Raw genomic sequence first — 14,014 nt, 5'->3', positions numbered from 1 at the left:
TGGGGTACGAGCTAATTTTTTTGGGGGGTGGGTGGATCATTTTTTTAGACCTTCCTTTCTTCTCGGGAGAAGGCTTGGACACTTTTGAAGCGTCGTCCTTTTGCAATTCAGCAGGGGGCGGATAGCGTGAGAAGTGAAATTAGCTACGGAATTAAGGACTTTCGGAGCGGCGTCCTAAATTCCGCCTTATCTTCGCTGCAGCTGCTGTTCCTTGCTTCTGTACGGAGGGCAGGGAACCGTCTGATCTTCCCATCCAGACTCTGCCACCAACCGGAACTGTTTCGGCCTTAGCAAAATGCAAAAAAAAAAAAAAAATTGAATTGTGTGTCTGTCCTAGCGTGCTTTGCACCAAATCCCTCCTCACCCTTGGATGGGTTTTTTTAAAAAAATGTGCATTTGTGTGAACGCATCCGATAGGATTAAATATAAACCATGGTGGGGGAGGGAGGGAGAAACTGTGGTTAAACCAGAATGTATGAGTCTTGTGTGTGAATGTAATCCATGTGATCGATTCAATAACAAACCATGGAGGAAACTATTGCTAAGCCAGAAGGTATGGCTTTGAGTGGTGTGAATCAGTGGTGGGTTTCACATTTTGTTACCACCGGTTTGCCACACGCACGTTCGCTAGCTTCATGCACCTTCCGCACCTGTGCCCGGCCTTCCGTGCATACGACTTGCTTGCGTGCATGCCTTCTGCGCACGCACCCAGCCTCAAAACCGTGCCTAAATAGAGTAAGTGGCCCATCCGCAATCTCCGCTACCAGTTCTCCTGAAGTGGTACGAACTGGCTGAATACCGCCTCTGGTGTGAATGCATCCAATGTGATTGATTCAACAAAAGCACAGAGGAAACGATTTCTAAGCCAGAAGTAGGGGTGAAATCCGAACCGGTTTGCTACCAGTTCACTGGCCGCGCATGCACACTGCACACCAAGCGCACGCTGGTATAGGCATGCGCAGTGCGCACCAAACACACACTGCACATTTAAAAAGCTACCAGTTCGCTTAGCAATAGTTTCTTCCATGGTTTGTTATTGAATCAGTTAGCTATTGGTTTAGTTGAACTGATAGTTTTTATTGCTACCGGTTAGCCCGAACCGGAGTGAACCGGTAGCATTTCACCAGTGGTGGGATTCAAATAATTTAACAACCGGTTCTCTGCCCTAATGATTTCTTCCAACAACCAGTTTGCCAAACTGCTCAGAAAGATAACAACCGGTTCTCCCGAATTGGTGCGAACCGGCTGAATCCCACTGCTGCATTTCACCCCTGGCCAGAAGGTACGGCTTTTGTGTGCTGTGAATGCATCTAATGCGACAATAAACCACAGGAGAAACTGGTTAAGCTAAGAGTGGCTTCTGACAGTCTGGGAAAACTACTTTTGAGTGATTCTTCCTGAAGTTTCAGAACAAAGATGAATATGAATTCAAGTTTGCTGGGTTATAATTTTGCTACTTCCACTCCTTCCGGTGTTTCTCTGTTAGAAGGCGAAAAAGTGTGGGTACAATTGAGTAGCCTTTCTGAGATACAAACAAGAGATACACAAACGTAATATTCTACTTGGAGAATATTTCGCAAAGCCACGTACGTGTTCCAGATGCGGAGATTTTCATGAGAACATGGCAGTTCTGACGTGGATCATTCTTATTCCTCACAGCTTTACATGGGCTGAGTTCCCACCTTCAAATTAACCTTATCAGTCACCAAGACACTTTCTCAGTTTTCTGCCAAGGGATTGTCCCATCTTGGGACGCAAGAATGCATCTTGCTATAGATCAAAGATCTAACAAAATGGAATTCAAGGGTGAAAAAAGTAAGGTTCTACATTTTAGGCAAGAAAAACCAAATGCACAGGTACAGGATATGTGGTACTTTGCTCAATAGTAGTAACTGTGAGAGGAATCTTGGTGGGATCACTTAAATAGGAGCCAGCCGTGTGCAGCAGCTGCCAAAAAAGCCAACACAGTTCTAGGCTGCATCAACAGAGGGATAGAATCAAGATTATGTGAAGTGTTGATACCACTTTATAAGGCCTTGGTAAGGCCACACTTGGAATCCTGCATCCAGTTTCGGTGGATGTAAAAAAGATGTGGAGACTCTAGAAAGAATGCAGAGAAGAGCAAGAGGATCAGGGGACTGGAGGTTAAAACATATGAAGAACAGTTGCAGGAACTGGGTATGTCTAGTTTAATGAAAAGAAGGACGAGGGGAGACAGGATAGCAGTCTTCCAATATCTCAGGGGTTGCCCCAAAGAAGAGGGAGTCAAGCTATTCTCCAAAGCACCTGAGGGCAGGACAAGAAGCAACGGGTGGAAACTAATCGAAGGAGAGAAGCCACCTGGAATTAAGGAGAAATTTCCCGTCGGTGAGAATAATTAACCAGCGGAACGACTTGCCACCAGGAGTTGTGAATGCTCCAACACTGGAAGTTTTTAAGAAGATGTTGGATAACCATTTGTCTGAAGTGGTGTAGGGTTTCCTGCCTAAGCAGGGGGTTGGACTAGAAGACCTCCAAGGTCCCTTCCAACTCTGTTATTCTATTCTATTCTATTCTATTCTATTCTATTCTATTCTATTCTATTCTATTCTATTCTATTCTATTCTATTCTAAAGAATGTCAAACTTGCTCCTACTTTTAGGAAGAATAGTAGATTATCTTTGAATGAGTAAGAGTTGTTTCAACCAACTTTCCTTTTTCTAACTTTCAAGGCCCTGTTCCTGCAAACTCGGCGCATAAGATGCAAAAAATTTAAATCTTTCTTGCTCAAAAAGTTGGATTACTTAGATTAACAGAGAATGGAAGTGACCATGTTGGCTAACAGTTTGGTGCTGAAAAGTTAATTCAAAAATGTCATAACTAGCTTTTATTACTGATGTTTTGGTCACCACATTACAAAAAAAAAAGATGTTGAGACTCTGGAAAGAGTGCAGAGAAGAGCAACTAAGATGGTTAAAGTCCTGGAGATGACAACATATGAAAAACGGTTGCAGAAATTGGGAATGGCCAGTCTAGAGAAAAGAAGGATCAGAGGTGACATGATAGCAGAGTTCCAATATTTGAGGGGCTGCCAGAAAGAACAGGGGATCAATTTATTTTCAACTCTGTCATTCTGTATTCTATATATTTTTTTTCCTGTTGTTTTTGGTCAAATTCTGGGCAGCCTCTCTGGCTTTTCTGCCAAAATAATCAAGATGGGGAAATTTCCCCAAATGTTGGTAGGCCCATCTGGAACAGCAGATAATATGGCAAGTGCAGGGTTCGAATCTCGCCAAGGCTCAAGGTTGACTCAGCCTTCCATCCTTTCTAAGGTAGGTAAATTGAGGACCCAGTTGTGGGGGCAATAAGCTGACTTTGTATAAATATACAAAAAGGATGAAGGCTATTGCTGAGCACATTGTAAGCCGCCCTGAGTCTTCGGAGAAGGGCGGCATATAAATCAAATTTTAAAAAAAAAGAAAAGAAAGAGAAAGAAGGAAGGAAGGAAGGGAAGGAAGGAAGGAAGGAAGGAAGGAAGGTAGGAAGGAAGGAAGGAAGGAAGGGAAGCTGACTTTGTATAAATATACAAAAGGATGAAGGCTATTGCTGAGCACATTGTAAGCCGCCCTGAGTCTTCGGAGAAGGGCGGCATATAAATCAAATTTAAAAAAAAAAGAAAGAGAAAGAAGGAAGGAAGGAAGGAAGGAAGGAAGGAAGGAAGGAAGAGAAGCTGACTTTGTATAAATATACAAAAGGATGAAGGCTATTGCTGAGCACATTGTAAGCCGCCCTGAGTCTTCGGAGAAGGGCGGCATATAAATCAAAAAAAAAAAAAAAAAAAAGTGTCGCACGATACAGTTCAAAGGTGAAGAAATATTTCTTCCTCCGTGGGTAGGGAAATAAATGCGTGAAAAAAGAAGATGACGGACTGGAGAGTTTGCTTCATTTGGTCATCATCGTCCGTTCTTGAGGCGTGCAGAAAATAAAATAAAAATTCTCAGCTCGGGCGATCAACCGAGTGCTTCTGTGGGTATTGTTCAGAAATTAGAAGTCTTTGCATTCTTTTGGATGCGTTGCTAAGAGGAGGAGTAGGAACTGTCTACCCGATTTTTAAATTCTGCTCTCTGAATTCGCTTAACCAGCAGACCCAAGTTAGTCTTTTGCGCGGCTGATCTCGAAAACGCCACCAAACAGCCACACAGTTTGAGCTGTCGAGTGTCTGGCTTTAGAGGAAAAACTGAAAATTGAATTTGGTCTCCTCCTGCTTTTTTTAAATCAACCCTTGCTGTCAGAAAGTGGGTTGAGGAAACGCAAGGCGGTTCTGCTTTTTGTTGAACGTTGTGGTTTCACGTTTAGAAGAAATGTTTTCTTAACCGAAAACTTTGCTGGAGGTTGGCTTTTTAAAGGCACCCAACTTCCGAATACCGTTTCCTGTTCGGTGGCTTAGATGTAGCTTTCTGAAAAGTGTGATATCCTCTTAAGCAACTGTCTTGGCTGCAGAAACTTTGAAAGTAGGTTTTCAAATCCCATTTCCCAAATTTGACCCCCTCGGAGTTCCCGAATTCTACCCCAATCCTGGCAATCTGAAATGACTCAAAATTTAATTATTATGCGTCCGATTGATTTTACGCGTATTCGTTTTGTGCGTATATTTTAGGCTAATTTTCAGCGGTTAAAAGCGTTCGCTTGTTGAAAAACTGCTGGAGGGTGTGTTTTTTTTTCTCTCTCTCTCTCTCTGAAGACATTTTCCAGAATAGGAAATATTCACTTATTCTAATGATTAAGTCTTGGAAGATTTATTTGATAACGTTGAGACTCTGCAAAGATTGTAGAGATGAGCAACAAAGAGGATTAAGGGACTGGAGGCTAAAACATACAAAGAACGGTTGCAGGAACTGGGTATGTCTAGCCCAGAGGTCAGCAACCTGCAGCTCTGGAGCTGCATGTGGCTCTTTGGGCCCTCTGCTGTGGCCCCCTGTCAAGGTGATCCTACCACTGGCTGGCTCCACCCCTCGACCTCCCCTCCCAGTCACTCCTCGCCTGGCCTGAGAAGATAAGGGTGATGACGGGGGACGGAGAAGCGGCCAGGGCAGAGACAGAGAGATACAGAGAGAGAGGAGGAGAGAGAGAGACATAGAGAGATACAGAGAGGGGGGGGAGAGAGAGAGACAGAGATACAGAGAGAGGGGGGAGAGAGAGAGACATAGATACAGAGAGAGGGGGAGAGAGAGAGAGACATAGAGAGATAGAGAGGGGGGGAGAGAGAGAGACAGATACAGAGAGAGGGGGGAGAGAGAGACATAGAGAGATACAGAGAGGGGGGAGAGAGACAGAGAGATACAGAGAGAGGGGAGAGAGAGAGAGACATAGAGAGATACAGAGAGGGGGGAGAGAGAGAGACAGAGAGATACAGAGAGAGGGGGAGAGAGAGAGAGACAGAGAGATACAGAGAGGGAGAGAGAGAGACATAGAGAGATAGAGAGGGGGGGGAGAGAGAGAGACAGATACAGAGAGAGGGGGGAGAGAGAGAGACATAGAGAGATACAGAGAGAGGGGGAGAGAGAGAGAGACATAGAGAGATACAGAGAGAGGGGGGGAGAGGGAGGGAAGGGAGAGAGAAATATGTCAAAAGGATTTTGTGGTTCCTGGTGTTTTTTTAACAACTGGTTCTCTGTCCTAATGACCGGCTGGGTAGGCATGGCTGGAGGGGTGGGTCATGTGACTGGTGGAAGTGAGTGACATCGAGTTGGGCACGCCCACCTAGGTTTTGTGGCTCCCGGTGTTTTCTTTTCTGTGGGAAATGGGTCCAAATGGCTCTTTTGAGTATTTAAGGTTGCAGACCCCTGGTCTAATCTGATGAAAAGAAGGACCAGGGGAGACATGATAGCAGTCTTCCAATATCTCAGGGGCTGCCCCAAAGAAGAGGGAGCCAAGCTATTCTCTAAAGTCCCCGAGGGCAGGTCGAGAAGCAACGGGTGGAAACTAATCAAGGAGAGAAGCAACCTGGAACTAAGGGGAAATTCCCTGACAGTGAGAACAATTAATCAGTGAAACAACTTGCCTCCAGAAGTTGTGAATGCTCCAACACTGGAAGTTTTTAAGAAGAGCCATTTATCTGGAATGGTATAGGGCCGTGATGGGGAATTTATGGCACATGTGCTGGAAGTGGCACACAGAGCCATCTCTCCGGGTATGCCAGCCATCACCTGTTGCTCTTTTGAGTTCCAGCGCATGAATGCGTGCCAGTCAGCTAGTCTTCATGTATGCATGTGCACCAGAAACAGCAAAATACCAGGTGACCGGCATGCAGAAGCTCAGCTTTCCGGCACACGCATGTGCGCCGGGGAGCTGCTCTTCTGATTTCCGATGCTCCCCCTGTGTCGTGCATGCACTCCCATTTCGGCCCTCGGTGCCGAAAAGGTTCGCCAACACTGGTATAGGATTTCCTGCTTGAGCAGAGAATTAACCGTGTTTTCCCGAAAATAAGTCCCTGTCTTACATTTTTTTTGAACTCCGAAATAAGCGCTTGGCCTTATTTTCGGGGAGGTCTTGTTATTTTGGAGCAAGATGGGACTGTCTTACCTGATTTCCAGCTCTGTGTTTAAATATTTTTGGGGGAGGGCTTATTTTCAGGGGGAGGCTTATTTTAGTGCATGCGCTCAAAAGCCCAATTGGGCTTATTATCAGGGGAGGTCTTATTTTCGGGGAAACGGGGTAGAAGACCTCCGAAATCCCTTCTATGTTCTATGTTTTTAAGATGTAGAATATTCAACGGCTGCTTGGAAGTCCTGACAGATCTCAAGAGTTACGCTTGGTTTGATTAGAGATGGATGTTCTCGTGCGCTGGAGGTGTTATGTGCTCCTTTGGTCAAGTGATGAGTGACGCATTGCACGCCTGATAAAAAAGAATCCAAGCTGACTTGGTCGACTTTTCTGAACGGTGGACAGGAATGCCGACAATGTAAACTTATCAGTCATCGTTAACCGATAGTAGGAAAGCTGCAGATAAGAAGAGTGTAACTCCTACTCTAAGGAGGCTGTGGTGTAAGATAGCGTGAATGGTTTAACTGGCTATCTCTATTTGCACTGCCTCTCTAAGGGACCTTGGAGGTCATCTAGTCCAGCCCCCTTACTCATGCAGGAGACCTATACGAGGGATTCGAACCGCCGACCTTTCTGATCGGCAAGCTCAGCGTCTTAGCCACTGAGCCACGTAAGGGAGCCGCCGCAAGTCCACAATCAGGGTAGAATTTCCATTGCTGATCAAAGCAGTTAGGTCTCTCTGGGCACGATGAGAATATATATCTCATCTGAACAAAACTCCTCATTGGTGACAGGAAAGGCATCCGGCCAGTAAACACTCCACTCCATTCAGTTGCCCAGACTCCACCCCGCAAGGGATTATGGGGGGTCATTAAATGTAGATGATCAAGGCAGTTAAGTGAGTCAGGCTGGTTTTATGACCTTATTTGCCACGGTCGTCGAGCCAATCACTGCCGTTGCAAAGTGAATCATGCGGTCGTTAAGCAAAACCGCCTTCCCCCGTTGACTTGGCTGCTCCGAAGCTGGCTGGAAAAGTGATCGCGTGACCCCCTGGGATTCTGCAACCGTCAGCGCCCAGATTTTTGATCACAAGAGTGTGGGGATGCCGTGAGGGTCGCGAGTTCGAGAACTGCTCCTAAGTCACCTTTTTCAGTGTTGCTGGGACTAAGAATGGTTGTAAGTCAAGGACGGCTGTAGTTCGTTGGCTGCCATTCTAGAACCCGCAGATCGTTCCCTTCTGTTGTATGCCAGAATTATGTGGCACATCCTTTCTTAATTATACCCTCCTCACTGCGTTGAGTGGCAGTTCAGTGGCCAATCCAACTCTTTGTTTGTGGGAATGTCGCCCTTAAAGTTGGCATCATTCATTGTAAGATTTGTTGGTCCCGTATGTGCAGAGTTGGCACTAACTTCATCATCATCTCCTTTTAATGACCCCATAATCCCTTGCATCGGGGCGGAGTCTGGGCAACTGAACGGAGCTGAGAATTTACTGGCCGGATCCCCTTCCTGTTGCCAATGAGGAGTTTTGTTCAGCAGATATATATTCTCAGTGTGTCCAGAGAGAGAGAAATATCTGCACAGAGTTGGCACTAACTTTATCATCAACTCCTTTTAATAACCCCATAATCCAGGGGTGGGAATGGAGATTTTGCAGTATCCTTCCCCTGGAGTGGGGAGGGAATAGAGATTTTGCAGTATCCTTCCCTTGGAGTAGGGTGGGAATGGGGATTTTGCAGTATCCGTCCCCCGGAGTGGGGAAGGAATGGAGATTTTGCAGTATCCTTCCCCTGGAGTGGGGAAGGAATGGAGATTTTGCAGTATCCTTCCCATGGAGTGGGGTGGGAATGGGGATTTTGCAGTATCCTTCCCCCAGGAGTGGGGTGGGAATGGGGATTTTGCAGTATCCTTCCCCAGGAGTGGGGAGGGAATGGGGATTTTGCAGTATCCTTCCCCCAGGAGTGGGCAGGGAATGGGGTTTTGCAGTATCCTTCCCCCAGGAGTGGGGAGGCAATGGAGATTTTGCAGTATCCTTCCCCAGGAGTGGGGAGGCAATGGGGATTTTGCAGTATCCTTCCCCCAGGAGTGGGGAGGGAATGGGGATTTTGCAGTATCCTTCCCCCAGGAGTGGGGAGGGAATGGGGATTTTGCAGTACCGGTAGTAAAAAAAAAATTTGGGCTTCACCACTGGCGCACGCTTACATTTTCGGTTCTGAGCAAGCCACCTCTAGGTAGTAGTGGGTTTTATAGAAGGATCCTTTTGACTCCTGCCCTTTGAAAAGGACCCCAGAGTTTTGAAACGGGTTTGTTCAATTTGAAAAAAATAAAATAAAATAAAATCACCAGGAGCTCCTGGGCAGTGTGAGTGTGTGACTGCAAAGGGAGCGAAACGCTTGCACAGCAGAAGAAAATAGCTGTGCCGTCCGTCTCCCGTCGGTCCCCCCCCCCCCCCGGCTGCAAATAGGAAACTCGCAGACGGAGGATATTTTTAGCATTGCTTTTCCTGTGTGTGTGTGTCTCTCCGCCTGCGAGCGTGGGGATTTGGATCGTTCTGCACGGACCGAGTTCTTTAGGTTGTATTGGCGGGCTTTAAATGTTTCTCTGAAATAGTTGTTTACCTCATCTCGGACAATTCAGAAAACTGTCTGAAAACAGCTGGCCAGTGGCTGGGTTGAATTTTGAGGCCCTTGGCCATGGGGATGCTGGGTGGTAGTCGTAAGCGCGAGGATGGGTTGTAAGTAACATTTTTTTCAGTGCCGCTGCAATTATGAACGGGTTGCTAAATCAAGGGTTATAAGAATTGTGCTTCCTTCTTCTCTCTCTCTCTCTCCATTTTCCCTCCCTCCCTCTTTGAATGTTTCTTCCTTCTTTCCATCCATCCATCCACTCATCCATCCATCCATCATCTTTGAACCAACCTTCCTTCCTTCCTTCCTTCCATCATCCATCCATCCATCCATCATCTTTGAATCTTCCCTCCCTCATTCTTCCCTTCCTTCCATCCATCCATCTACCCATCCATCAATCTTCTATGAATGTTCCTTCCCTTCCGCCCTCCATTTTATCTTTTCTTCCTTCCATCCATCCATCCATCATCTTTGAATCTTCCCTCCCTCTCTCCTTCCTTTCTTCCTTCCTTCCATCCATCTACCCATCCATCAATCTTCTATGAATGTTCCTTCCCTTCCGCCCTCCATTTTATCTTTCTTTCCTTCCTTCCTTCCTTCCTTCCTTCCTTCCATCCATCCATCCATCCATCCATCCATCATCTTTGAATCTTCCCTCCCTCTCTCCTTCCTTCCATCCATCCATCCATCCATCCACCCATCCACCCATCCATCCATCAATCTTCTATGAATGTTCCTTCCCTTCCGCCCTCCATTTTATCTTTCCTTCCTTCCTTCCATCCATCCATCCATCCATCATCTTTGAATCTTCCCTCCCTCCCACCCTCCTTCCTTCCATCCATCCATCCACCCATCCCTCAATCTTCTATGAATGTTCCTTCCCTTCCGCCCTCCATTTTATCTTTCCTTCCTTCCTTCCTTCCTTGAATCGTCTTTGAATATTCCTTCCTCCCTGCCTCCATTTTATCATCTTCCTTCCTTCCTTCCTTCCTTCCTTCCTTCCTTCCTTCCTTCTTTCTTTCTTTCTTTCTTTCTTTCTTTCTTTCTTTCTTTCTTCCTTCCTTCCTTCCTTCCTTCCTTCCTTCCTTCCTTCCTTTCTTTCTTTCTCTTTCCCTCCCTCCCTCCTTCCCTCCTTCTTTGAATCTTCCCATCCATCCATCCATCTTCTTTGAATGTTCCTCCCTCCCTCCCTTCCTCCATCCCTGAATCTCCTCCTTCCTTCATTATGAAATATTGACGGATGGTGGGTGTCCCTGCAGAGTTAAACGCTCCATCCTTTCCATCTCTTCAGCTCCGTGAGGTTGTTTTTTTTCTCTCTCTCTCTCTCTCCGCTTCCTTCTGCCCCACACACGTTGCCAATTCTGCTTCATCCAAGGCTGCCGTGTCTCTGGGATCAATTAAAAGCTCGTCACGGTTCTACTGGGAGAGATTATTCTGCGTTTTCTGGCACTTGTTCTATCTCCCAACCAGAGCCCAGATATCCCTCAACCTCCTTTGAGTACCTTCTTAAGGTTTTTTTTTTTCCCCTTCCCTTGTTTTCCCATCTCAAGGCCTCCTTTCTTTTTTCCCACCCACCCCTCTCCAAATTGTGCACTGCAAAATAATCTGATTTTGGGGTGGGTGGGTTTATAGGAGCTTTGTTGGAGAGGTTTAATTGTTCACATATAGGGCATTTTTGTCTCCTATCATTTTAATTTGCTGGAATTTCAAGAGAGAAATTTTGGGTTTTCTTTCCCTTTTTGGTGGGGGAAAAAATATCCACGATTTGTGCCAAGCGCATTGGAGAGAAACAGAGATAGGTGGGCTGTGGATAGACTGTCAGGTTTCGAGGTCGTCTCAAATAAATTGCATTTCAAACAAAGTCTTTGAAGGAAAACTCCTATTTATTAAGCACGACATTCTAAAATCCGACTCCATCGAAGCCAACACTGACTTCCAGACCCAAAACCCTCCCTTTCCGTTCCCCACTCCCCTGCACTCATTGGCCATCTTCCAAGTCATTCTACCCCTACTCTACCGCTCCAGCTCAAAGGAATTTCCCCCCTCCCATCCCATCTCCTAGGGGATATTATCTCCAGGGAAAATAAGTAGGTGAAAAGTCAAACGTCCCTTTCCAGACGCCTCCGCTTCTCCTTCTTATGTCAGCACTAGAGTAAATGCAGCTTGAAGTGCTGACACAGACTTTTCTAGGTCAAGGTATTAACGTGAAGTGTTGATACCACTTTATAAGGCCTTGGTAAGGCCACACTTGGAATCCTGCATCCAGTTTTGGCCGCCACGATGTAAAAAAGATGTGGAGACTCTGGAAAGAGTGCAGAGAAGAGCAACGAAGGTGATTAGGGGACTGGAGGCTAAAACATATGAAGAACGGTTGCAGGAACTGGGTATGTCTAGTTTAATGAAAAGAAGGACTAGGGGAGACATGATAGCAGTCTTCCAGTATCTCAGGGGCTGCCCCAAAGAAGAGGGAGTCAAGCTATTCTCCAAAGCACCTGAAGGCAGGACAAGAAGCAACGGGTGGAAACTAATCAAGGAGAGAAGCAACTTAGAACTAAGGAGAAATTTCCTAACAGTGAGAACAATTAACCAGTGGAACAACTTGCCACCAGAAGTTGTGAATGCTCCAACGCTGGATGTTTTTAAGAAGAGGTTGTATAACCATTTGTCTGAAGTGGTGTAGGGTTTCCTGCCTAAGCAGGGGGTTGGACTAGAAGACCTCCAAGGTCCCTTCCAACTCGGTTATTCTATTCTATATGATACAGCTACCGTATTTGGTTTTTTTTACTTCCTTATTTTTCTGCAAAAAAGGGGAAAAGAGAAGGGATCGGAAAAGGGGAGGGACACAATGAAATGCTTTTTATGAGCTGATGGGCCGCCCGTCGCTTCGTGGGTTCTCGCCATAAAAAAAAAAGTCTCACAGTTGTCGCACGTTGGCAGCTGGCACGCAGCCGTTGCCCAAGTTGCAATAATAAATGGTACTTTGTAAGATAGCGTGCGCTTTATCTCTGGATCTCTGGGGCGATCGGCATCAAACTTCTCACCTCGCAGAAATGCGATTCTGAGAGATCGCACAGACGTAACTGTACGTGTCGCAAAAAAACATCCAGTGCAAAGATTGTGCAAAAATATTGCCAGAGTTGGCATCTTAACAAATCAACTGGATTGGGTTACATCGTTGACTTATCCCTTCTGTGCCTGCTTTATTTTTCCTCCCTCCGCAGCGCCATTCCTCTACTGCTGTCTCCCCTCTTCCGAGCTCTGAAAAATATTTTTGGATCAACGGAGGCTTTTAATATTAATCTTTATAAAGAAATGTACAGTGGTGGGTTGCTACTGGTTCATCCCGGTTCGAGCAAACTGGTAGCGCCGGCAGGAGGCTCCGCCCACCTGACCGGATGTCATCAAATACCCTCTGCGCATGTGCAGAAGCTTCTGCGCATGCGCGAACCAGTAGCAAAGGTAAGTAAAACCCACCACTGAGAAAGGTATACATTTTCGTGTTGGAGAGTTTCTTCTCTTGGCAGAAGTTCTGACGTATTTTTATTTATCTTTTTTCCTTCCACTTTTCCAGAACCGGGGGCGCTTGGCGGAGAAGAGAACGATACCCTTGCCTCCCTCTCGGACTCCGAAAAAGGAACCCCCTGCTCTCTTCTCACACAGCGACAACCACAAGGAGGTGGAAAAAATCAACGGGCATCACCCTCATGTCAAACAGGAGGAGGACTTGCATATTAGTATCATGAAAAGAAGGTATTCTTTTCTTCTTTTTTTTCCCCTCCCAAAAGCAGAATTGTGTAGGCCCGAGATGGCAAACTTATGGCATGCGTGCCCGAAGTGACACGTGGAGCCATGTTGCTTGTCACGCGTGGTGTCACCCGTTCCTATTCCGGGGTTCTGGTGTGTATGCGCTCACGACAATCAGCTGGCCTTTTTTGCGTGCTGGAAACTGGACTTTGTATGTCCAAACGGGGCAACTGAATTCTGCCCCATTTTATGACTTCCCTTGCCACCGTTGTTAAGTGCACTGTATGGTGGTTAACAATGGTTGTCAACAGCGATAGGCTTCAAATTTTTTTACTACCGGTTCTGTGGGTGTGGCTTGGTGGGCGTGGCGTGGCTTGGTGGGCGTGGCAGGGGAAGGATACTGTAAAATCTCCATTCCCTCCCCAATCCATGGGAAGGTTATTGCAAAATCCCCGTTTCCTCCCGATCAGCTGGGACTCTGGAGGCAGAGAATAGATGGGGGCGGGGCCAGTCAGAATTTTTACTACCGGTTCTCTGAACTACTCAAAATTTCCGCTACCGGTTCTCCGGAACTGGTCAGAACCTGCTGAAACCCACCTCTGACCCGTCGTGCGTGTGCTTTGCTCGCTTGCGTGCCTTCCATGTATGCGCCTGGCCTTAAAAACGTGCCTAAATAGGACGGCATAGAGCCGGGGCAGTTGGGCAGGCCTACCCGCAATCTCTGTTACCGGTTCGCACGAATCAGTGACGAACCAGCTGAATCCCACCTCTGGTTGTTAAGTGAATTTGGCTTCCCCATGGATTCTGTTTGTCAGGAGGTCTCAGAAAGTGATCACGTGTCCCCGGGTCACTGCAACCGTCATAAATACGAGTCGGTTGCCAAGAATTTTGAGCACACGACCATGGGGGAGGCTGCAACCGCTGCGTGAAAAACTTATTATAAATCACTTTTTTCAGTGCCGTTGTAACTTTGAACGGTCACTGAATGAACCGTTGTATAAGTCGAGGCCTACCTATATAAGTCTCTTCTGGAAAAACCACAGAGCTGCCATCTCAAATTGGGTCAAAGTTGGACTAACTCCCCACCCCTTCCTAGGCAGTTGTGGGATTCAAATAATTTA

At 46.4% G+C, this 14,014-nt stretch overlaps 1 protein-coding gene across 2 annotated transcripts in view; it reads left to right on the top strand.

Moving 5' to 3' along the window:
* The window catches only part of SAMD11 (sterile alpha motif domain containing 11), a 109,510-nt gene that overhangs the window by 27,715 nt on the left and 67,781 nt on the right, over positions 1 to 14,014 (top strand). For both annotated transcript variants that reach the window (XM_087878893.1, XM_087878892.1), the window contains exon 3: positions 12,721 to 12,899. In XM_087878893.1, the coding sequence (XP_087735019.1) occupies positions 12,721 to 12,899 (179 nt within the window). The remainder of the gene's footprint in view (positions 1 to 12,720; positions 12,900 to 14,014) is intronic.

Source organism: Pantherophis guttatus, chromosome 15, assembly GCF_059756535.1.
Source record: "Pantherophis guttatus breed Tessera chromosome 15, ASM5975653v1, whole genome shotgun sequence".
Lineage (NCBI taxonomy): Eukaryota > Metazoa > Chordata > Lepidosauria > Squamata > Colubridae > Pantherophis > Pantherophis guttatus.
Note: the sequence above shows the minus strand (reverse complement) of the source record. Positions and strands in the feature narration are given on the sequence as shown.